General features: G+C 38.8%; 3 protein-coding genes across 4 annotated transcripts; all 3 read right to left on the bottom strand.

The window, feature by feature from the left end:
* Window positions 1-5,358: 5,358 nt before the first annotated feature.
* LOC133733385 (uncharacterized) lies at window positions 5,359-8,421 on the bottom strand. The gene is made up of 2 exons (XM_062161019.1): window positions 7,843-8,421; window positions 5,359-5,753 (listed from the first exon to the last, which is right to left on the bottom strand). Exons 1-2 carry the CDS (start codon window positions 8,128-8,130, stop codon window positions 5,583-5,585), a joined length of 459 nt encoding a protein of 152 aa, XP_062017003.1. The 5' UTR covers window positions 8,131-8,421; the 3' UTR covers window positions 5,359-5,582.
* A 6,556-nt stretch (window positions 8,422-14,977) lies between these two features.
* LOC133733524 (uncharacterized) lies at window positions 14,978-16,809 on the bottom strand. The gene is made up of 2 exons (XM_062161143.1): window positions 16,132-16,809; window positions 14,978-15,706 (listed from the first exon to the last, which is right to left on the bottom strand). The coding sequence occupies exons 1-2, from the start codon at window positions 16,748-16,750 to the stop codon at window positions 15,201-15,203; spliced, it is 1,125 nt and encodes a 374-aa protein (XP_062017127.1). The 5' UTR covers window positions 16,751-16,809; the 3' UTR covers window positions 14,978-15,200.
* A 4,295-nt stretch (window positions 16,810-21,104) lies between these two features.
* LOC133729688 (protein GID8 homolog) lies at window positions 21,105-24,272 on the bottom strand. 2 transcript variants are annotated; one of them, XM_062157253.1, is made up of 7 exons: window positions 24,106-24,272; window positions 23,847-23,970; window positions 23,560-23,719; window positions 23,342-23,448; window positions 22,262-22,393; window positions 21,948-22,104; window positions 21,105-21,456 (listed from the first exon to the last, which is right to left on the bottom strand). In XM_062157253.1, exons 1-7 carry the CDS (start codon window positions 24,255-24,257, stop codon window positions 21,335-21,337), a joined length of 954 nt encoding a protein of 317 aa, XP_062013237.1. In that variant the 5' UTR covers window positions 24,258-24,272; the 3' UTR covers window positions 21,105-21,334. The 2 variants fall into 2 exon arrangements, with proteins under 2 accessions (XP_062013237.1, XP_062013238.1); XM_062157254.1 differs by having other exon boundaries at window positions 23,342-23,445.
* Between the last annotated feature and the right edge of the window lie 182 nt (window positions 24,273-24,454).

The following is a 24,454-nucleotide window of genomic DNA, read 5'->3' as shown; positions in this document are numbered from 1 at the left end:
GCTCGTTCCGTTCGTGTTCGTAAGATAAATGAGCCGAGTTTGAGCTCAATATTAGGCTCGACAAAAAAATGAGCCGAGCTTGAACAAGGATATATTCAGCTCGTCTAGCTCATGAGTAGCTCGAGTTTGTTAAAGCTCGACGTTTTTTTTTTTTTTTGAAAGGATTTGATTTTATTAGATATCAAAGCCATGAATACAGGCCAGAGTCTAACATGCACTTACATAAGAATCCGGAGAACCTATCTAAGCCAATACTAAACTCATTAGAGTCTAAAGGGACGCTCGCCGGAAAGCAAGCCTACAACGAGCAAAAACAACCTCGTTATTCTAAGGCAAAATCATTCATCTAGTCTAATTTGCCAGCACACCATTGTGGTACAAATAACAACTAGAAACATCTTAGAACAACACATAGAGATTACTCTAACTCTACAAGGCTTGTAACCAGATGTCTAATAGCAGAGATTTAGGAAAATACTAGCTCCTCCCCCTTAGGGTTGGAGCCAGCACCATCCTTAGCCTCTTCAGGAGCCAACAACCTCGGCAACAAGTTGGTCTTGCTCTTCTTGTTCAAAGCAACTGTAGCAGACTTAACCAACCCAAGTTAGAGCGGATTCCGGGGGGGGCATATGAGAATTTAGAAACCCGATACTTTGATAGAGAAAGGAATCCAGAATGGAATGCCCAATGACCCAAGCCCACTGCTCAAACCTACTGAAACAGGCCCAAGAGAGATTAGGCCCAGTCCCAGAGGCCCAAACCCAAGCAAAGATGCTGGCCTGAGCATCATGTCGCCGCTGCCGTCTCCGCCCTGTCTGGGGGTCGTCCACCCCAGACAGCCATCCTCAGAAGCATCACTGCACTACCACACCAGTGCCTACCGATCGGTAGACCTCCAACTCCGATTGTCGATCGCCTCGCCCTCGACTGCACCAAGACTAAATGAGAATCCGATCTGCTAACCCGCCAGCAATCGTCCAAACCGTCGTGTTAGCCCTTTACCCAAAACCCCAGGCACTGCGGTACCAGTCCAACGAACCTACGACTGATCTGCCTCGATTCACAGCACCAAGACCCGTCCACCAAAATCCTAGAACCAGCGGATCCTTTCGAAAACCTCGACCACCACCAAAACAGACCCTGAGATCTGCCACGCACGACCAACGACGCGGGCTCGCCGGTGAAGACTACCACGCCGCCGCCACCCTCTGCTCAGAAACCCTAGGGCTCTTCTCTACTTCAGAAAAGTTAGAAGATTAGAAATAGGGTAAATTGACAAAACCCCAAAAGAAAACTCGACGTTTGTTAAAACTCGACTCATGAAAATTTATAGTATAAATAAAAAAATAATTTTTCAATCGTATCCCGGAGGGAACGCGCTCCACGCGCCTAAACCCTAGAAAACTTTGTCTCTGTTCTTGCTGGTTCTCGTCCTGCTGTGCCGCGGCGTGCGTCGAGTACGGCCGGACAGGATGTTGGTGTCGGTGGTTGGTCTGGAAATCGGAATCTGGGGTTGAGAGGTTTGCGCTTGCCTGGCTTCCAGTTGAAAATGACGGAGGCACAGAAGGAGGGTTCGTGGCTGAAGGAGGTGACCGGGTGCGTGGTCGGCGTTTGCATCTGATCTGGAGCGTGGGTCAGTGGGTGGATCCGATCCGATCGTGTGGTAGTTGGCGTCGGTGAGAGGCGTGGTGCTGGTAGTTCCTTGTATCAGAATCTCGTGGTTTGGTGTTGTGGTCGTGGAAGGGACGATCTGCCGGATCTTTGCCGGCAGGGTCTGAAAGAGGAGGCGGCGCGCCGGTCTGGGAGACGCGACGGTGGTGGATGAGCTGACTGTGCCCAAGTCGTATTGGGCTGGGATCAAGGTTTGGGCCCTCTGGGCCGTAGTCCAATGGTGGGCCTGTTCTGGGCCTGGGGTTTTACTCTAGGTCCAAGTTTGTCACTTTTAGCTGGTTTTTTTTTTATTTCTGTTTTACTTTTACTTGTTTTAGTTGGTTAGTGTTGTCTCGCCTTTGGCGTGAAATAAGTCCCTACATGTATTTTGTAGGGTTAGTCGGGCTTAATGCCCGTGTGTGCACTCTAAATGCCTTGTCTGGCCTAGCGAGGCGACGATCCCTAGTTAAATGGTCGCAGCCTCCTAGTGGCAGGATGAAACTGAATGTCGCCGGATTTGTTTTCCGACGGCAACATAGTGGGAAAGCTGTGTTTTTGGTAATCATGTTTCGTTGTAGTCGAGTTATCTTTCTAGTATGTCACCGCTCTGTCAAAACAAATAGAGTAGCCAGTTGTGCACTCTTTGTTAATTGGTGCTTGTTAGAATACATGTATTTTGTAGAGTTTTCTAATATTATTTCAGGACGTGCTCTAGATGCTTATTGTATTCAGGGGTTTAGACTCAATGTCCCCCCCCCCTGTATTCGGCAGTTTCATTAATTAAGGCTAGAAGGTAGCCGCACCAAGCCCTCATTTCAAAAAAAAAAATAATAATAATAATTTTTCTAATCTTAAATCTTTAATTCTTTTTATTACATTCATTTTCAATTGAAAGAGAATCTGAGAATTTAAGTAAAATATATTACAATAAAGTCAAAAGGGATTCGTGTGATGGTTAGACATCAACTTTTGGATTATTATTTTAAATTTTCTTTCTTCCTTTTTTTAATTTTTAAATTTAAAGTCAAATGAATCCAACCGAGCCTATTTAAGCTCGAGCTTGTCCAATAAATCGAGCCGAGCCGAGCCTGGCTCAGGCTTAAGAAAAATATACAAGCCGAGCCGAGCTTGAGCATGGAAAAAAAAAATCAAGCTTTAGCCCGACTCGAACTCGATAAAAAACAAATGAGCCGAACATGATCACCCTGGTATTCGCTCCAGCTCAGCTCATTTACACCCCTAACTGCACCAAATATTGCATTACACATTTACACCCAAAAAAACGGTTGCATTGACATTCCACAATGGTCTCTTCGTATTTTCCAATACGGGTCTCTGTTAGTAACTTCTTTTTGGTACAATAAAAATCATTCTCTTTGACTTTTGGGTTCATAATTATTGATGTAGAACTTAAGTTTTGTGACCAAGAGAAAGGTCCTTTTACAAGATCTTGTAAATTTCGTGACCAATTTATCCCCCAATTACAAGCCGTCGTAAGTTGTGATCTCAGTTTCTCTCTCAACAGTAAAGAGAGAAAGAGAATCGAATCCAATCAGAGTTAGTTTGATCGAGTAAATAGACTGGTACCTTTTACAAGATCTTGTAAATTTTGTGACCAATCCCCAACTACAAGCCAAAAATAACCAGCTCTATTCATTTCACCTAGCTTGCTTCAAGAGTATGATTCACTGACCAAGCATATTTGCTAGCCTCATTCAAAGTTGAAATAGTCATACTGTGCAAGAGACTCGGCTGTTACAATAGTCCTTACTGTGACTTATGCCATTAGATAGTATTCACCTACTTATTGGAAAATTAATGCCCGGTAAATTTTTCTACATAAATTGAGATTCGAATCCACCAATTGGGATTAGTTAGAGATTTTTGACTTGAATGCACGACTCAAAAATAATTCAGTGCATAGATAGACGTGGGTAACTGTGTTGTTTGTGTTCGTTTTTCTCAGTTTTATTTGGTTTAGTTTGGATGGGCCTCTGCTGCCCTCTCTCTGTAATCTTGTCGGTTGTTTAATGAAGTTGTTTCCCTTGCCAAAAAAATAAGATAGACGTGGGTAAAAGTAGTAAATCCTTGAATATATCAAAAACCTCACAAAATTAGCTCGAATTCAATACCAAGAGCTTGGGAGAAGGTCCACTAACTTTTTTGCATCTGTTAAAAAGAGATTCCTGCAAACATACGACAGGTAAAAGCATTTATTCTGGAGCCTGGTGCTGAGGATCCAACGAAGGAAGGGATAGTGGACTCAGATGGTGAGGTCCTCGCTAGAGGCAAAGGAGCATACAAATGTGATCAGAAGACACTAAATGGTGTACGATTAACTTCAAATAACTTTGGACCAAGGTCTAGCCACTCTGTTTTCCCCTTCCCCGGTGTAAAATATACATTTTTCATGAATTTGATTTTTGGTCACAGAAATACCACACATGATAGTCGTATTTGTTCATTCTACCCTACATGTAAAGGCTCAACAACAAATTAGAATATTAGATCAGACAAGGGATCGAGTTATATATAGCCATATAGGAGGCATTCCTTGGGAACTTGCTTGCTGAAAAAATAATGTGCAGTTCATGTTTGAAGATTTTGGTTTGATGTAGTGTGCCTCTCTGATCATTTGCTACATACTTGTGTTCATGATCAATTTCGATAGATATCGTGTAATGGACACAACATGCCTGTTTTGCTTCACAGTATTATCCATCAAGGCGTTTGTATTTCACCTGGTTGGAACCCATTGATTTAAAGAATGAGACCCCCTAAACCATAAAGACCTAACTGGGTTACTGGGATTAGGAAAAATTGAAATGTAGTGAGAATTAGCCCCTGCTAATATCCCCTCCCTATCAAAACCATAACCATTGCTGTACCTATAAAAGAACATCTTGTAAATGTAATGTATACTTATATATTAGATGGCTATCAAGTAAGGTTGATTCAATGTTTGAGATAGATCAGCTGATATGAATTCTTAATTTATGGTTGTTTAGTTAGTTCCAATGTTATTATTTTAGTCTTTTACATCATCACATTGGACACATTTGAAAGGTATAGTATAGGAGGGTTGCTGAACCATATTTACATATTCATTTCTCTTATCGTTGGTTTTTGATTGATTTGCAGGTCTGGTGGATACAAAGGTTCAGAAATGAACAACCTCAAGCATAACATGATAGGAATTTGTGAGACTACTTTTGCCTTCTTGTAATTATAAATGAAGTGAGGATTTAGCTATATATGACTACTACAACAGAGATACCATGTGGTGAAGAACGGATTTAGCTATAATGTTCCTGTTTTAGTTGTTCAGTCTATAGCTGTTGAGTTTGCAATTGTAATTCTGATGTAGTTGCTTATCAATATATTTATCTTTTTTATCAAAGAAAGATTAACAGAGACCTATGACAGACAAAGATTCAGTCAGATTAAACAGATTAACAGCAATATAATTTTGCATGAGAAACTAAGGTCAGGACTGATAATATAGTTGATCAAATTTATAGTTCATCTAATTCCATTCTTCATTTATAGTTCATTTATATTTCTACTACTAATGATCGGTTACCATTCATAACACTGGTTATACAAACACTTGCTGATGGGCATCATAATCCCTCTCCAAGGATAAGTCATATTCTATAAACCTGCTTATCATGGAAATGATAATGGATCTGAAGCAATTAAGATGCATTCTCGGGTCCGTCACTAAATAGATGAATTAGATGTACAGAAGCCAATTCCCCTAGTCCCACATAAATGACATATACAGAAACAAGTGCTCGTGCCTTCAAAAATTGGGCAATCGAAGTGTGGTGCAGAACCAGAAATGTGGTTGCATCTGCTGCTTCAATTCATGATGGTGAATTACATTACGTATGAAAAGGCAGACAGTTCTTGTTTTAGTATATGTACTATCAACCTGAGCTCAGGCTTGAGTTGGTGGCGGGATTGGGCAATGAAATGTGTTGGTGTGGAGGCCAAAACATGCGTTCGGGAGGGCAAGGCACTGGCGCTGGGTGTGCAATGTAGGACGGAATGTCATCTCCAGGCATCAAAACAGAAACTCCACTTGCATACACAGACATCTGCATATCATGGTGGCAATCACAAACTTATAAACCAGAAAAGTGACAATGTAGAAAAAATCGAGAAAGATATTGCTCAGACATTATAGTCTGGATTGAAAAACTAACTTTACAACCCAAATCCAAAACTCAGGAAAAATTGCATATTCAACAATGCTTCGTTAAGCCTTTTCAATCACAGAAAATTGGATACTAATCCTGTTTGGTACATCACTGGCCCAACTCGTGAGCTGGTATCTCATATGGCAATGGTATGTCTTATATTATCCACTGAACTAGAAGACAATCTACACATAATAGATAGTGCATTGCATTGCATTGCTGCTATAAGACCTCATAGTGTGATGATAATGATGATAGGTGAATGGTGATATTAAAGCTCCTTGTTTTGTTAAGTGAAAAACCTGTGATAGTAGATGATCCACCAAAAAATAAATAGGATTATTAACAAACAAATGGTCCAAACAACAGCAGGGCTAGTTTTGCGCTGCTCATGCTGTTTTGGTTTGCTACCATTGAGTCACAACTTTGTGCACATGCTATGCTGATCAATACAATTATTCAGATCAGTACCAGAATGATATGGATAACCTGATAGTGCATATTTCTCTGGCAACAAATGAAATATACAAATAGAAAATAACAGAAAGTACCAAAAACAATAAAGAACACATTAAACAACATACTTGAAACCTAATCACATGACTGTGTTTGATGATGCACTACATCCATCTTCTACTACTTTTATGTTTCCAACCTATTAGATAAGGTTGCAATGTCATCCTAAGTTCCCAACAACTACCATATGCATTTGACTTTTTTTTTTCCCTTTTTCTAGAACAATGTTCCTACATTATTCAGTGGTTGAGACAAAATATTAGTTTAATAAGGATTTAGATTTGAGCCCGTTTCATTTCTACATTACTGTCAGGGTTTATAAGTTTCTGGTGCAATACTTACTATGTCAGTCTTAAAGACACTTTCAGCCTCATGGTCTCAACTCTCAAAATCATATATAGAGATCTCTATTGGCTTTAAATATCAATCAAAAAGTTGAGAAAACCTCATTAATTTTTAGGCCAATGCTAGTTGCTCATGAAAGAGGCAACAGCATGCCTTATATATGTTACTTTGAAACAAAATCTTTTCAATTAAAAGCATACAATCACAGGACATAAACCTCCTTACCCATTAGTTTCTTTGTTTAGTGAAGCTAGTTGGATGCACGATTAAAGCTGGTACAGACATATAACAAGAGAATAAACTAAGACTTGCCCAGAAGAAAGGTTTGACCACCTGTCTATAACACAGGGCTCAGCCATGCTTATCATGAAAAAGATTGGCATTGATGGACCTGATAAACAGTGGTGGGACTCTAAACACACAAGAGTAAGTAAAGTCCTACGTCCCTTGTTTGGGACAAAGTACCTACCACTCAACAGACAGATACATGGATTGGGCCCTTAACTACAGACCAGTGTCTTAATTACAAGAAAGCATAGTTCTTGACAACTTCAGAATATCACAGAAAACAAGGAGAAAAACAAATCAATTCAAATAAAAATAAACAGTGCAATGCACCCAGATTTGCTCACAAAGATAGACAACTCATAAACACAATTGATGGGTGAAAAGTGAAAGTGAAAGTGAAAAATGAACACTGTCATTCAGCCAAGGGTAATAAGAGGAAGAACATTATGATAGTTTAATGAGTGTTCATACTGGAAAGAGCAAACCACTAAAATGAAAAGAACTGAAAAAAGAGAAGCAAGTTTGAGAAGTTCATGAAGTTTCACAGCAAAAGCAAAATGTGGTGCAAGAGATCTAAATGCACTTGGGTGCCACATTTTGTGAAACAAAAAGTAATGAAATAAAACCCCTTAAACTTATAGGCTCATCAATAACAATGCAGAATTGTAAATTAACTAGAAAAACTGAAAGAAATAACCAACATAACCACCCAAACTGTCGAGAACAAAAAACAAAGACACAAACTTTACTAAACCCAAACCCAGAACCATTGAGATCAGAACAAAACCCAGAAACCTTTTTAAGAATCAGAAGCAAATTGAGAATGTGGGTGGCTTACTTTGGGTGATGGGTAACCAAGTTTTCCATTAAACTCCAACTGGGCCTCAAGATCTCCACTTCTCCGGCGGCCGGACGGCGAGAAATCCGGCGATGTGGGTCTGAGGAATCTTTCAAAGATGGCCATGACTAAGAACATGGAGATGAGAATGGCAGTGGCTACAAAACCAAACGACACCGCATTGACTGAAGAATTAAAGGGACTCATATGCTCATCTCTCTGCTGCTGCATATTATTTAGTGGTGCTCCAATTGGAGGCCACTGGAAGCTATGTTCTTGCCCAACCATTTTCAACTCCCTCCCTCACTAAATTTGGCTCAGACTTCACACCATTTCCATGTAGATTGAGAGAAACAGAGACAAGGGTTGTGTGCAGTGGTAGTAAAGTGAAGACCTTTACACCATTATCAAAGAGCTTGTTGTTGGACTACTTAAACTAGTGACAAAGAGAGAGAAGGGCATGTGAAAAAGCTAGGGAATTTGGATAGCTCAGGCCTCAGGTACACGATAATAATATACCCTGATAATTAAGTGAAATTGAAATGAATGAGCAGAGGAAAATGTAAAAGAACCAAGGAGTCAAATGGCCACTGAATATGACTTTTCAGTTTCTCTCTATCCAAGAATTGGGGGAGATAAATAGCTAGGCCTTTTCCTCTGCCTAGTTTTGGAGGTTCCCACATGTTTTTAGACCAGTAATTTCCTGTTTTACCAAAAAGTTTGAGCTGGGTTTTACTGCACAAGATTATGGCTTTGCTTTATTAACTTTCTGGTTTGTACCATGGTTTTGAGTGTGTGTTACATATCAGCTTTAGCCTTTAGCTTTGCAAATTTTGCTGTTTAACCAGAAAGTTTGAGGTGGGTTTTTTTAACTACTGCAGGAGACCTTTTCCCAATTGGTGTGAATTATACATAGGATTATGGCTTGCTCTGCCCAAATGTTATTTGTGCTTAATTATTTTTCTGGGTTTTTCATCTTTCCCCTTAGGCTGTCAAAACCAACTTTATTATATAGGTCCAATTCCTCAATCATGACCACAATTTATCACCGTTTGTTTCTATCTTGTAGGTCTAAAAGCTCAAATAAAATGGAGGACATAACAACATGCAATGGACAAATCTGTGTTCCTAGCCACAAGCTTGCAAGACACTACAGGCCCAAGGAATATCTTTTCCAGTTTTTATCTATCTTAATCCTAATTTTTCCAAGACAAAACACCCATCAAATAATTGTATCAACAGCAAGAAAAACACTGATCAATGATCTGGGCCATGCCAGCTCCAAAACATTTTCTCTTTTGTTTTGTTCTTGGCAAGAATGACACAATGACCTTTGGATCGAGGCACGTATCTGTGTTATGATCAAAGCCTCAAAGGGGCATTTGGGTGAAATTAGTAGGCTCTAAAAAAGGTTTGTGGCGGAAAGGGGTATAGTCCAAAGTGCTAGTTGCAGATTATAAGGCCACAGATGATTCCATGGGAATTGGGAAGTGAGAAAACAAAGTAGTACCATCTACGTGTTCTCTTTGCTTTCGTTCTCATCGAAAGAAGGGCAACATGTACATGGGGGGTACCCTACAAACTTAAGTAACTCGAGTCCATAATTAAGTCTCTTCAGTGTTCTGTCGTGACTTGCGTATCATTAGGCAATAGCAGCTTCACCGTCGGACCATGTTTGTGGTTGATCAGAATCGGAAGAGCAATATACTGTGTGTAGGTAAGAGTGTTTACTCTAGATGTGTAATGTCTATTGGTCTTCATGTTCTGGGTTTCAGGGTTTAGTTTGCCTTGCTTTTCTTTAGTTGCTCTTCTTTTGATTCTTGAGGTAATTCATCGCATACGTTTTATTCAGAGATTGAATAAAATAAAAACAAAGAAACACTATCTATTTACCTCAATGGACAATGGTGAAAAATAAGTGATTTTGTGTCATTGTCACCTTGAAATTGCTTTGGCATATTTTAGAGTTCTCGCATTCAAACTTCTTCTCCAAAACTGCTCTCTTAACTTTATCTTTGTTAGTTTAATGAAAAAGAAGTGGAGTATATAGTACTAAGTGATACGTGAATTCATCGTGTATATGTATTAGTACATAAACTTTAAATTGATCAATATATATATTAATCATTTCCGCTAACTCTAGTCACATAGATTCAATTACATCTCACCTTCTTAAATAGTCTCACAAAAATATTCCTAGAATTAATAGAAACAATGTGATATAGGTATTGAAACTATTAGGCAGTTTTAAAAGACAGTGAAAGATAAATGCATTTCAGCTACATATATTAAGGGGGGTGTATTCAATTCAGATTTTAAAAGACTTTGTTTGAGTTTTTAGAATCCATGGATTTACTTAATCCACGGATTGTTTAAATTCTATATGGACTCTGATTGATTCTAATGGATTGATTTACTAGTATTTGTTTAGATTTTACAAATCCTTATGATGTTTTTGGTAGGTTAATTTTTTTTTCTTCTTCTTTAATTAAGCAATGGATGTATGGATCCAACTACAAAGCTATATCAATGACAAGAAAGTATGGCAATCTACCATTCTTTATGTTGTGTATAATGATATATGAACAATAAGAGAAAACTAACCAGCCAAAATGTTACACAAAAAATAAAGTAATAAACTAATGACACAATTTATTTCATATCTAATTTACAAAAGAATCATGTGTGTATGTATCATCTTAATAATACCATTGAAAGTGAGCTTCATTAGCTAGAAGGATTAAAGGCTTCTAGAGCTATAGTGATAAAAATAAAATAAAAAATTATTAGATGGGAGCAGAGGCAGAGGAATATAGTGGGAAAATAGGTCTAAGACAATAGGTTCTTCATTTTTTGAGTGAGAAAGAATCCATCAAAATCTTTTGGGAAGTGGTTGGATTGTTTTTGAGTTTTGATATGTATAAAAAGCACTATAAAATCCTCCAAAATCCATCATTTAATGAAATCCTTAAAAATGAATATACTTTTGAATATCAGCAGATTTGAATAGATAATTTTAAATCTTAATTGAATACATCAAGATTTTAAAGGACTATTTAAAATCTCAGTTGAATACCCACAAACTTTTAAAATACAAAAAAATCTTGTAGACTCTTAATTGAATACACCCCCCTAAATTAAAATAATAAAATTATAATAATTTAAAATTATATATTTATTCTCAGTTGTTAAAAATACTTGTTCTCTATTGTTCATCAAAAATTGTCCCTTAAAATTTATTTTCTGATAGATTACACGTTTGATTGATCGATTTTAAAGTTAAAACAGAACGATGAAGACAAAAATGATAGATAATTTTTTTTTTTAAGAATAAGATGAGAGATTATTTTATGAATGGATAAATTAGCAGAAAATGGACAAATAAAGTGGGAACAAAGGTGGTTATCGATGGCCTTTATTAGCAACTTGAGCACCCTAAAGAGTGAGGAGGGCTCCTTAAACAGTGACCTAAACCCCTTCATTAACCTCTTTCACATGCGCTTTGTCGGGTATGTCTCAACTGCCACGCGTCGCACAAAGAGACCCTATTTCTGTTGCCACGTGGGAAAGAAGGACTGGTCCCAAAATTGTCAAAGAAAAAAAAAGAGAAATTAAAATCAAAAGCTTAAATTTAATTACTCTCTTCCCCATGACAAGACCGACATATCAGCTTTCGTATGTCGGGGTTTTCAGGTCGTAACCAACATGTGGAACATCGCCTCCTCGAGATTGTCCCCCGTCTCAACGGCTCTGATCGCTCACTGAGCTTCCTAATCGGAGATGCAAATAGACAGGAATACAAAGGTGATCAAGCTCGAATATGAAAATAAATTTTATCAAATTTGATCAAACAACGTAAACTCGTAAAGGTTGAACAAAATTTTGGTCAAAAGTTATAATAAAAACTAATTACATGAATAATTGTTGTATTTTGTGTACAATTTCAACTATTTAGAGTTATTAAAGTAGAATATGTGATACTCTGACGATAAATTAGACAATATTTGAAATTAATTAACGACTTGCGAAGACATTCACGGTGAAATACGTGTCAGCATTCATCTAGCATGGCACACGTGTCTTCTTTCTTGTATTTCTTTGAGCAAATAACACACCCAGGCCTGCAAAATCGATATTTGAAACTCACACAGCCTTGGGGCCTCTTGGTACTCACGTTCATCTGCAGTTGTTGTTCCTCAAGTAGTAGTGTAGAATTTGTTATCATTGCCCAATAGTGTGAACAAATTGGGCTGACAAAGATGTGGCACCAAACTTTTAACTGGTGATAGATAATGCCGTGTAATATAATCACACAAATACCTGCAGTTATGGGTGAGTATGAACTCAACTTATTGCCACCGACGATTTTTGTTGAAAGTAAGTGTAAAATAAATAATAATACGCATGCACTAGTAGATCTCGGTCTAGATCTACTCTCAATCCTCACATAATTCTCAAAACAAGCTAGAATCTCGTAGACTATGAGGTCGACCAACACACTCTTAAGAAAACTCAACTCGTCAATAAGCTTAAGAGCCTCAAAATCCATGATCAATGGTGCGTAATATTAACTAGATTTCGAGTCTCAATCATACAATACTTGAAGATGCCTAATCAACCTACTCCTAGTAGGAATAGGTAAACCTGCGAATTAAAGGAGTGCGAGGTTCAAGGCAAGAACACACTATTTGAATCGCACGCGTGCTCAGGGGTACGTACATTACACACATGCGGTGGCGTGTCCAGAGTGTGCAGTGATCTCAATTTCGATGTGGACTAGGAAAGAGGAGGAGGGGTGGGGTCCAAATGGGTCAGGTGGCTCAGAGGTCGGAGTCGGGGGTCGGGTCAGGGTTCAGGCCGGGTCAGGGACCACGGCGTGTGGGGCGTGGTGGCTCGTGCGACGGTTCACGTGAATGATGAATCTTTCTTTCGCTTTCCTCTCTTTCTCTTCTTTTGAGGGTCACAAAAGCTGGTTAGGGCACACACCCTTGACCACTTGAAAGCTTGGAATTTAGAGCATGGGGTGAGGTTGGGTCTATTTTTCAGCCTAGAAATGATGTTGAGGTCCTACATTTGTAGGGCATATGAGATGGAGTGTGTTCGGTGGTTACTAGGTAGTGAGGTCGTTTCCCTATATGGGCTTGTCATGCCAATTATGGCCCAATTAGGGTTAGGTTGCAACATGGTCATGTCCTAGCTTAAGGGTGGGATGGGTCCTAAACCGTGTTTTGAACCGGCACCCGGACCGACCACTTCGCTTTTTGATTTCTTTTTAATTTGCAACCTACCCCGGCGTGTCGACTAACCGTTAATTGACGGAGGAGAATGTGACATTGAAGACTCTAGTTTTGTTCAAAACTTATCAGGTTTTAATTGTGTCAATCCGTCTCTAACGTGTCAATTTCAGTCGCTATCGACATTGAAAGATTAAATATAAATAAATATCTATTCGATTGGATAATTAGTATATTTAATAGTTAACGGAGGAGAATGCGACGTTGAAGACTTTAGTTTTGTGTTTTGAAATTGATTATGTCCAAATTGTGCTTGTCCATTCCCAATGTGTTAATTTTGATCACAATCAACAAGAAAAGAGAACAGAAATAAATCTCTTCAATTTAATCATTAGTCTATTTAAATTTGGATAAATTCTTCCAATTATAAGAAGGTAGGAGAATGACAGACTAACCTTCAATAGGGATGAGAGGGCCTCCGAAACTTGCGGAGCAACCCGAACAGGCGAAACCTAGGTTTCGTGAGGCGGCGGGGAGATCGTGCTCTCCAGACCAGACAGAGGCGAGTGGACGGCGGCGTGGGTTTGGAGAGGTCGTGGTCTCTTCTGCAACGGCGTTGGAATCTCGACCAAGTTTTTCGAAGGCTCTGGTTGAGTCAATTCTCGGCTGAGGGTGGTTCTGTGAAAGTGGATTGCTAGATCGGGTTGGAGCCGCGGCGTTGGTGTCGACGCCGGTAGGTTTCGAGGCGACTGGAATTTGCGTTGTTGTGGCGGCGTCAACAGGACAAGGTTAGGCTCAAGTCAGGGTTGTTGGAGACGCTGGTTCGGTGGCGTTGGGCTATGCGGCTGTGCCGCGCTTCGTGGAGGCGGCAGGAGGGCCGACGATGACTGGGTTGGTGGTTGGGATTGGTATGTTGGAGATCAGTGCGACGAAAGGTCGCGGGGTAGAAGACGGTCCGGAAAAATCGGGAAACTCTACTTTTGAACTAGGGTTGACTGTTAGTTTGACTGGACTGGCTTTTGGGCTGAAGACTGGGCCTAGGGCAGGGACTGGGCCAAAGGCAGGGATTGGGCCTATTTGGCTAAAATCTGAAAATGGGGGCTATATGCTGCAGACCCTCAAGAAGAGCCCAATGAGCAACCTGATGCCGAGGTTGTTGGCTACTGAGGGGGTTGCAGATGGTGCTGGTTCCAACCCTACGGAGAAGGGACTCGCGCTTTCTTAAGTGCCCTAAGCTTCTAGACATTCTGGACTCAAGCCTTTTGAAGTAGGAGTAATTTCTATAAGCTTTTCTAAGACGTTTCTAGTTGATATTTGTACCACAATTGCGTGTTTGGTAGATTAGACTAGATGAATATTTTTTCCTTAGAGAGCGAGATTATTCTTGCATAGATTAGGCTTGTTGTTCAACGAACATCCCTTTAGACTTTAATGAGTTTAATTGTGGCTTAGATAGGTTACCGAGTTTGTCCCGGGATTTCTTATGTAAGTTATGTTAGACTCTGGCTTGTTTTATGGCTTGATTACTAATGAAATCAATTCCTATTAAAAAAATAAAAAATAAAAAAAAGAAGGAAGGAGATTGTTAGAATCATTCTTACTTGAAAGTTTAAAAGCAAAGATTGTTACCAAAACTTGTAGATGAGGAAACGTAACATGTAGACTAATGATTTTACAGTTTACTTGGAAGTGATCAAACAATGTAGTAATTCTAAGAATGCACTAAAAGTCTCATAGCCCTATAAACGTCAGACTCATCAAAAAAGGAGAATACCCCTATAGCCCGAAAGCTCATAGGTTGGCATTGTTCTTCATTTGTCCCAAGCACCTTGCTAGACACAATGAGTGAACATATCAAAGTTGCTGATTTTCTTGTTTAGCAATCTATATTTTCAACCATATAATACAAAGTTCAAGAAATAATTTAATGAAAGAAGAAAAAGGCAATATATTTTACAAGATTTGGTCTTCTTATTTTGTCACAAGGTATGCAAAATCATCTGGACTAGCCCAGTAAACTGATGGATCAGTTAGCAAAACCTCATACAATAATATAATTCATAGTAGACTAATTAAGCAAGTACGCTAATTTTTTTTTGGGGGGTTTTGCTTGAAGCTTGAGCTCTAAGAAAGATGAACAACACAAGCATGTCCACAAAGCTCTTTCTCCCTGTCCTCCTCCATCGGCTCCATGCTTGTCCAATTGTTACTCGTAGCAGAAGTGTCGAATCTATGGACAATCGACATTGTTCTCGGCAAATCGTTGTCCATTAGTCCATGAATCGCCAAAAAATACAAGTGATCTCCGATGGGTGCCATCGTTAGGTAACGCCTTTGGCTATGTGCCCACATTTCGTCATCTGATGAAATCAGTGAGTTTAAACTGTGGAGATGAGACCCATCAACCTCATTCCATATGTTGAGTTCACCATCATATGATTCAATATGACCCTTCCATTGCTTGAAGCAATCCCCAGAACTGAATAGCCTCCCGCCCACATCAACAATTTGATTTGGTGGTACATCCAATTGCCACATTCCAATTATCAGTTCCCATTTCTTTGTTTGTGTGTCATAAACCTCAGCAGAGCTGCGCACCATTATAGGAGGCACGTCTGAGTTTTTCCTCACTGCATTCAAGGTATCAAACAGCGATGTTAAGAGACATAGTGAGGATCTCACAATAGAAGATGTTGAAGTATGGTCGCAAAAATTTCGATATCAATCAAAATTACGTGAAAGTTTGAAGCAAAATCAATTAAGAAAAGGCGCTAAACCAATTAAGTTCTCATGTTTTTGTTAATTTTCCAAGTTTGGTTACTTCATTGTCAAACGGTTTTAATTTTGAGTCAAATTTTAATTCGTTAAAAGTCACTGAAAATCTAAGCAAGTCATTGGCTAGATGTGAAAGCTGTAATACTCTCGAAAGTGTAATTGACAACTATTTCAGTAGCAATTTAAAAAAACTTGACCAGAGTTGAAGAATTTGTTTGATAAAATGCTGTATCAAATTATAAATTGATACTAGTACGAAAGAATGAAATTTTTTTCATACCTGGCTCTGCAAATCCACCCAGAATGTAGATTTTGTTTTGCCATGTGACACCAACGCACTTGTACCTTAATGTGCTCATGTTTGGCATATGAATCCACTTGTCTAGCTGAGGGTCGTACAGCTCAGCCGACGAAATTCCTCTCGCACACGCCAGCGTGGTCTTTCCACCCGCCACGTAGATTTTGTTATCGGAAACCGTGCAGGCGAAATCACACCTGGCTACACCAAGTGGTGCACAAGTGGACCATTGATCAGTCGCAACATCATAACGCAACACCGATGATGAGACTTGAACTTCCATATCCACAAGCGAGCTGCACTCATCCGAAGTGTGAGAGAGCTCCTTGTGGCACAACCGACCACCAATTATGTAAAGTGAATCACCCATTGAGACCATGGAGAAACCTTTCAGGATGTGGTTCTCAACGAGGCCAGGGATTGAGGTGACATGAGTCCAAGAGTTGGTTGATGGGTCGTAGATTTCGATCCAATTGGATATGTTCAAGTTGGGTGAGGGCTCTCTCAAGCAAAATGTGGCACAGACTCTGTAGTTGGACAGAGAATGAGTTGGTGATGGTGGTGGAGAAGAGGGTCTTGGTGGAGATGGGAGAGAACCCATTGTAGTGGTTTGGGAGCTTAATGTGGGATAGTTTTGCACTAAGTTTTGTCAAATGGGTAAGGTAATATAAAGAGTAGTGGATGTTATAGAAAAATATGGCGGAGATAACAATAGCAGTTGGTTTGAGGACATCGACTACGATTATGGATTGGAGTTAATTTCTAGGGTTTCTTGGAATAGACGTTTTGGAAGGTTACTGTCTCTTCCATTGTCACCTAGGAAAACAATGAAGTTTTGCGGTGAATTCGAGGAGAAAAGAATTTGGAATCGAAGTTACTCTAATGCTTATGAACAAGGGCCATTTTTGACAGATGAGAAGGACATTTAGCTAATATAGTTAACCAAATATCATGCTTGTTTAAGTTCAGTGGTTGCTCGTATAAACTCACACCTATGCTTAAAATTTTGAAGGGAGAGAATAAGTGAATGGTGATTGGAGTGAGATTTTTTTTTTTTATAGTTTCTAGTAGAAACTTTCTACGGCCTTGGGAATATTTGGGATGATTTTCCCTTATGTCATTGTGGGAGCTCAGAATCTTCAATAGAGAAAGAAGACAAATTCCCTCATGCAAAACAACAAAAAGCAGGAAGTGTGTGGAGTTGTAGAAAGTTGGGGTATTCCAGGAATTGCTGGTGTAACTTTTGACCCGTGTAAGAAAGGTATTTGAATATCCAGGAAAAATGATTCAAGGCTTGAATTCTTGGGAAAGAAAGTCTTTGACTGGAAAAGAGACTTGTAGCCCAAGATAAAGAGATGATTGTAATCACAAGCAATCCCCAATTTTGTAATGATTCTGGTGATGCAGATTCAAATTTGCTGATGCAAAGAAGAAATTTGTGTTCGACTTCATCATAGTCTCTATTAGCAAAAATTCTATGATACCTTAGAGTATTAATTTTTTTTTTTTTTTTTTATACTATTAAAATTTTGATGCTGGAATGGTTAGACTGACTTAACTAAATTGAGCATGGCTGAACTGGGGTCGAAATTTATTTGTATTGATTTGTTAACGCTATTAATTAGTACTCATCCTATGCTAGCTTAACTGTTGTGCACAATTCTATAGGGTTGCTCAAAGGTATTTTTGTCTCCTTTGATCTAAACTAAGCACATGGGGTGACAAATGTCTTTCGCTAAAAGTTTGTAATCCATTAAGAAAATGAAGCTTAGAAAAAGAAAAGCCAACACTGTAAGACAGAAACATAGAGAGAAGAGCTAGGCAAACATGAATGGAACAGCACTCTGAAAAAGACCTCAGGAGGGCAAATCCACATGAGAGATATTACAATATGATAATGCATGAACAGAATCTGGAATCTCATACCTTTATAACTTTATTCACTCCCTCACCAAGTCAACACAGAATCAGCTCTAAGATATGGGCTTGGTTTGGTTTGCCTATAAAGAAAGGAAATTTCCCAGTTTTATATGTAAAAGTACAGAATACTATATATCAGTTTGTGCTTCTGGGATCTCATATCTTTATCTTCTTTTCATGATCATGCAGATTAGAGACAGTAAAAAGTAAAACTTTCACATGTGGGGGAAACAAACAGCAACCAAGGCATGTGAGCACTAAGCCTAGACCTAACTAGGCACCCTTTGAAATTAATAATTCATTTACAACTTCCATGTGGTTTCAACCTCTTATCCGGTACAGAATACCCTTATGTATAGAATATTCCACCATTTTTAAAGCAGGCATTTTCTCAGTAGTACCCAGTACCATACCATCAGGAAACAATCAACGGTATAGTGTGACAAATGGTCAAATGCATGTTAGTTTTACACGATATTTTTCAACATTTCATATGGAATGAAACAGAAATATATGGTCAAGATTGTCATGGCCATGCAGCACATGATCAAGCACCATCATGAAAACTAAGAAAGCAAAGACTAGTGTACATGATGTGATGCAACCAAATGAATGTTCACTCTGGGATTGCACATTAAGTTCAAGCCTCATATTTATAATCCACCTATACTTGAGCCAAGTTTGAAAAATAAAGATGCAAACTTTAATCAAGACAAATCTCCAATCTCTTGAGGTCCACCCCAACTCATCAGCCAGGACCATTGGTTGAATTATGCATCAAACTGAAGAGGACCCAGTTGAATTAACCAGAAAAAGAGAGGACCCAACTGAAGAAAAATGAAACAGCCAGGTGTCAATACTCAAACATCAAAAACTAGACAAGCACAAATTCTGACACAGAAAGCTGCTGAGCAGTAGACTGCCAAGGCCTAAGACAAGGCTTGCTATGTTGGATAGAATGACAGGTCATCTGTAATTGGGGACGTAGAGGTGGTGGTTGCACAGTGACTGGTAATAGTCATTGAAGCACAGACTGTAGAAATTAGGGCCACTAGGTTTAACTGTGAAGAGAGACACAACGGAATTGAATAAGCATATGCAAAAAAGCCACATGGTTTTGAAGATGAAGACAAAGTTAAAGAGAATTGGGAGAGAACCTCCCACATTGCCTCTGTTGGAGACAAACCGGTTTAGAAGGAAAAGAAACCCATGATATTGACATATCAATGTACACCTCTATTGCCCATTTTTTTCTCTTTGGATTCATGCATTGGCTCTTATGGTTTCACTTAATGAGCCTAGGTAATATCTGTAACAGCCACACCTGTTACAGCAATAGTTGTGACCAGACTTATGCACAAAACTGCACCAGTTACTAATCTCAACCAGAATTTGAATTTTACGTGATGGTAAAGATATCCAAAAACCAGAGAATCTTAGCAAGCTAGATTAGAACTTTAGACAATAGAGGATTTAGGTGATTTTTATACCATAGCATTGTTACACATTTTTACCATTGATTATTAGAGTTATCTACCAATGGAACACATTTATACACAGAAGTGACAAAACTGCTCTAAAATATGGTTTACTGTTCTAGTAATTCAGATTTTGAGGTTTACCATGATAGTAAAGATATGGATAAGTCGGAATTTCAACAAACTAGTCAGATATAGATAAATTGTAACCGTTTACCGTACTGATTCGTACACATACTCATTTGGTTTCAACTTTATATGATCAAACGGTTAAAAATTGAGTCTTGGTTAACAAGCGAGTCCCTAAAACCGTAAACCACCTCTAATTGCATTGCAGAGGCAATAGGGTTTAGGAAACAGCTCCCTGTTAGGATTTGAAAATTGAAATAGCCAAAAGCAAAAGACAGAAGGAAATAGTACACACTGTGAAATTATGATTCGTTATGCTACAACCACATTCTGATAGTGAAACGACCTTGGGTGGCTCACTGCCCACTGTTCTGTACGGGCTGCCTCCCTCTCTCTCCTCTCTTTGGAATTTTAGCATCCCAATGTGATTTTTCAAGAAATAAAAAGGTGGGTATACTATACTACTACACACTGTTGGATTGCAGCCGAAGCTGCTCAACTCCTCTGAAATACCAAAAAGATATTCACCATCACCCATTTCTCGAAAAGGTTCTTCCTTTCTTTTCATAGCTTTCAATTCCAACAACCCATTTTCAAGCAATTCTAAAGCTTTCACTATTCCAAGTCCGTGAAGCTCTGTTTTCAGTCTCAAACCCAGAATCAGAATCTGCTTATAAATAGTGAAAACAGAGCCATTAGCCTTTAGCCACTAGCCAATTGGGTTTTGGGGTTTTTAGGGTCTGAGAGCATTGTGAAGGTTTATAATCTATGAACATGGGTTTTGTGGGAAGCTTGAGTTGGGTCAATGCCATTGGGAGGAAGAAGTGTAGGAGCTTGTTCTGGAGAATGAGAGCTGCATTGAAGAGAGCTATGAAGAATTCTGGGAAGCAGAGGAGGTTCATGTTCCAGTATGATCCTTCAAGTTATGCTCTGAACTTTGATGATGGGTGTTGGAAACTTGGGGAGGGAGGAGCTTGTGCCTTGAGACCTGCAAAGCTTCAAGAACATTCAGATATCAACAACACTCTCTGGGTTTGTGTTCTTTTGGTAAAATCTGAGTGATGTAGAAAAGAGGAAAATAAATTTGCTTTTTGTGGTTTTGTTTTGCCTTGCTTGTGGGTGAGAGTTTGGTCATTGTGAAAAAGAAAAAAAGATGAATGCTTCAGATTTAGAACTATGGATTTTGATTTCACTTCATTGCTTTCTAAGTTCTTCCATTTCCTACTAGTTTGTATAAATTTTCAATCTTTACAAATTGTCTTATTCCTGTTCAGCGAGCTCATTTGATTTCAATTTTACACAAGGGTAAACAAATTCATGAATGTTATAAACCTGGATATAGCTTCTCAAAAACTTGGCAGGACCACAAGTTCTTTTATGCAAGATCACAGTTCAATGCCTTTGATGGTAACAACAATGGTTTCGGCATACCAAAAATTTCAGAGGTATTATTATGCCACAATCTTAAACAATAGAAGTAAAGAAATGTTATAGACAATCATTTGTACAAGGTAATTGAGAACGAGGAAGACTGGAACGAGACAACATTCAACAGGAATGCAGAGTCATTTCGCAATAAGGGTACATACATCATTAATCATTCTATGAAAGCCTAGAGGGAAACCTAAAACCTCCACACAAGGAGGTCCGGACATCCTTTAGACACTAGGGTCTTCTAGCCTGGCAGTGGATAGATCGTTTATCCGAGGATAGTGAGCTTTCTCATCAAGCTGGTTCTGGGCCCATATGAGCATCTTCAACAAGCTTGGAAGTTTCGGGTCTGCAGGAGGACAATAGATGATACAAAAACATCAACCTCTTTGAAGAATTGCAATGGATAAGCACTGGCTAGAAAAATGGATTTTAAAAATCTCCTAATCTACAACTCCCCTCGAAGATATCCATTAACCATCAGACAAATAATTCAAATATCTCAAACTGGCAAATACTGCAGTTTACCAGTTATTTAAAACACCATAATCAAATGTATTTTGGCAGTCACCACTCAACAGTACCTAAATACAACTAAAACTCAACTATACAATTTCTTGTGGGGTTTAACAACTAAACCCTATTTATTCTGTTATCCAACCTTATGATACAACTTCTCTTTAAGATGAATAATGATAATAATACACAATAACAAGGTGGGCATCGAGTCTGGCCATCTTTCCACCCATCCCACTTCCAAATATATTTTCTGTTGTACTTGATAGTGCAGACTTTTTTATGCTAGATCTAGGAAAAATATAACTTAGGAAACATGCTAACCTTTTTCATGACTCTGGCTAGTGAGGATGGCGGCATTCACTTCACTAGCTGTCTTTAGGCGCTGTGATATGTCCAAAAGCTCTCCTACAGGACAGTTGGACACATCTTCAAAAGCTAGAAGTGCAACAGTCCTCTCCAACTCTTCTAAAAAGCTTTGCTGCATATGATGATAACATAAATAAACTGAGTTGCTTGGTACCGCCTAACGAGTTAAAAACATTCAACTATATATACCTCACAGGACAAAGTTACAAGGAGCAACAATTACACATATCACAGTCAACCAAAACAAAGGTACAATAGCTGAATCTTACATTTTCTTCTCCTCTTGGTGCTAGCTCTTCCTGAGCAAACTCAAGAGCCTCTTCTACCTTTCCATTCCTAATTAGCTCTATCAACCTTTGCTGTTGGAGATGGAAAAATAACTGGGGATTTGTGTCCAGAATCTGCAGACAGAATTCCCACAGACCATCAAATAAATTGAGATAGGCAGTTATATTTTCTAAAGGAATACACTGAATCAAAAATATTAGAAAGCAAAAAACTACTCATACAAACACTTTTTGTTATAGAATCAATGATAGAGAGATTGACGACCCTCCAAGGCAATCGCACTATTATAGTTTGTTGTTCATATCTACTTCCTGGAATCTAAAAGTTGGTCCTGAATGATAGAGGTCCAAAGCACACACACAGTGATGAGTGCTAAGGTTACTCACTAAGATTGCTAAAGTGGTACTCTTAAAAGATTTCTATCAATACCATTCTAAATAACACCAGAACAACTCAGGAGAAGTGAGTAAATTCTTTCACCCACGGTTCTGACATAGCACCGTGCCTTTCTCCTTGTTTAGTTTCTTTCTTTTCAAAGATTGGTTGGCCTAACTGATAAGTACAGGGAAGAATTATACTACTGTAAACTCAAGAAAAATACACTTAATGTTTCTCTAATTCTCGAGTCCCGGAAAGAAAAAGGTATAGAATCATATCCTCCTTAAAAAGCTAATCATGTCATTGTTGCAAGTATGAAGTAACATGCTATCACATGATATTCTGATAATGTCAGGTGAAATCATATTGGAAAAAAGGGCAAGCAACCACGTAACAGATATAGACCAAATTCAAATTTACATATTCAAGGAAACAAGGCTGGTTAATTGGTTTAATTCACAACATAATGGATCACTGTTTGATATTGTTTCTGCCTCAATTCCCAAGTAAATTCACAAGAGGTTGTTAACCTTCATATCAAATTTGTATCCTATCCATGACTCAGGTTATTTGCATCACTCTAGTAACTACCTCACTTGAGTATAGTAATTAATAAAAATAGTATTGAATCATTAACAGCTCATAAAAAAAAAAAAAAAAAAAAAAAAAAGAGGAAATCTTACCTCCGGGTTTAAGTCGTTCACCTTCTCAATTGCATCCTCCACATTACCACATTGTACCGCCTTCTTGACCGCCATGCGGTCAGTGATTGTTGCAAGATCAATATCTGCTACACACTCATAAGGAACAAACACATACTACAACACCACCAAAAAAACCAAGCCACTAACACAATACTACAATTTGCATTGCATCAATCACTAAACAAAAAAAAGGATACGTTCGGTTCCAGATTCCTTTCGGAATTTCTCCGCCGCATCCACATAACCCTCAGTCACAAGGAAATTCATCACCAGTTTATTCATGTCCTCCTTCTTGATCTTCACATCATTAAGCTTCTTCTCCCACTCATCCCTCGTTATCACTTTCTTCGATCCAGCCTATGCGCCAAAATCACAAACATCACAACAAATTCGCATTGCCCTAAATCGAAACTCAAATCTGCTCTAGCAAACTTGAATCAACTAAAATTGAAAAAACTGAGAATCAGAGTTGTGATAGGGTTACCATTGCTGCTTTGAGTTCCGCTTCAATTTCTGCGAGCTGATGATAAGCCTGATCAATCGTCGACGACAAGAAAAGTGACATCAGTGCGCCGCCGCCTCGAGGCTCATTCTTCAAATCTCTCGCCCTGTAAATTTCAACACGATCCGATTCAGAATACTGAGAATCCGAAATTTCAAAACCCTAGCTCTGCGAAATCTCGACGACGACGATTAGTGATGGTGAAAACGACGACGCTTAGTGAAGTGGGAAAGTTAGGTACCTTCGGAGCGGTGTCGAGAGCTCTCCGATGAGTGTGAGTGAGAGTAATTGGGATTCCGGCGATGGGTGTGTTCTCGGTGGTTCTCTGGGTTTTTGTTTTGATTTGTTTTCGGGTCGGACTTGGAAATTCGGGCGGATATGTGTGGGCCCCATTATATATATTCTTCGGTTCTGACTTCTGAATTGGATATATTTCTTTGTTCGTAAAAAAAAAAAAAAAAAAAAAAGTTACGAGTCCATAATTTAATTAATATTTTGAGATCTGCAAGTTGGACGAATGTGAGTTGGATACTCAAATAGATTCAGCGTTCGATTATCTGTTTATAAAAAAACACATTCTGAGAAGTGTT

The sequence above is a fragment of the Rosa rugosa genome, chromosome 2 (genome assembly GCF_958449725.1).
Source record: "Rosa rugosa chromosome 2, drRosRugo1.1, whole genome shotgun sequence".
In the NCBI taxonomy this organism is placed as follows: Eukaryota; Viridiplantae; Streptophyta; class Magnoliopsida; order Rosales; family Rosaceae; genus Rosa; species Rosa rugosa.
Note: the sequence above shows the minus strand (reverse complement) of the source record. Positions and strands in the feature narration are given on the sequence as shown.

Bases quoted from the DNA above. Each gene is read 5' to 3' on its own strand.
- LOC133733524 (XM_062161143.1), bottom strand. From the start codon at position 16,750: ATGGGTTCTCTCCCATCTCCACCAAGACCCTCTTCTCCACCACCATCA. The intron at 15,707-16,131 runs GTATGAAAAAAA...CCTTGAATGCAG, and splicing joins GGGTGGATTTGCAGAGCCAG to TGAGGAAAAACTCAGACGTG.
- LOC133733385 (XM_062161019.1), bottom strand. From the start codon at position 8,130: ATGGTTGGGCAAGAACATAGCTTCCAGTGGCCTCCAATTGGAGCACCA. The intron at 5,754-7,842 runs GTAAGCCACCCA...CATGATATGCAG, and splicing joins TTGGTTACCCATCACCCAAA to ATGTCTGTGTATGCAAGTGG.
- LOC133729688 (XM_062157253.1), bottom strand. From the start codon at position 24,257: ATGGGGCCCACACATATCCGCCCGAATTTCCAAGTCCGACCCGAAAAC. The intron at 23,971-24,105 runs GTACCTAACTTT...TGAAATTTACAG, and splicing joins CTCTCGACACCGCTCCGAAG to GGCGAGAGATTTGAAGAATG. The intron at 22,105-22,261 runs GTAAGATTCAGC...CATCATATGCAG, and splicing joins CACCAAGAGGAGAAGAAAAT to CAAAGCTTTTTAGAAGAGTT.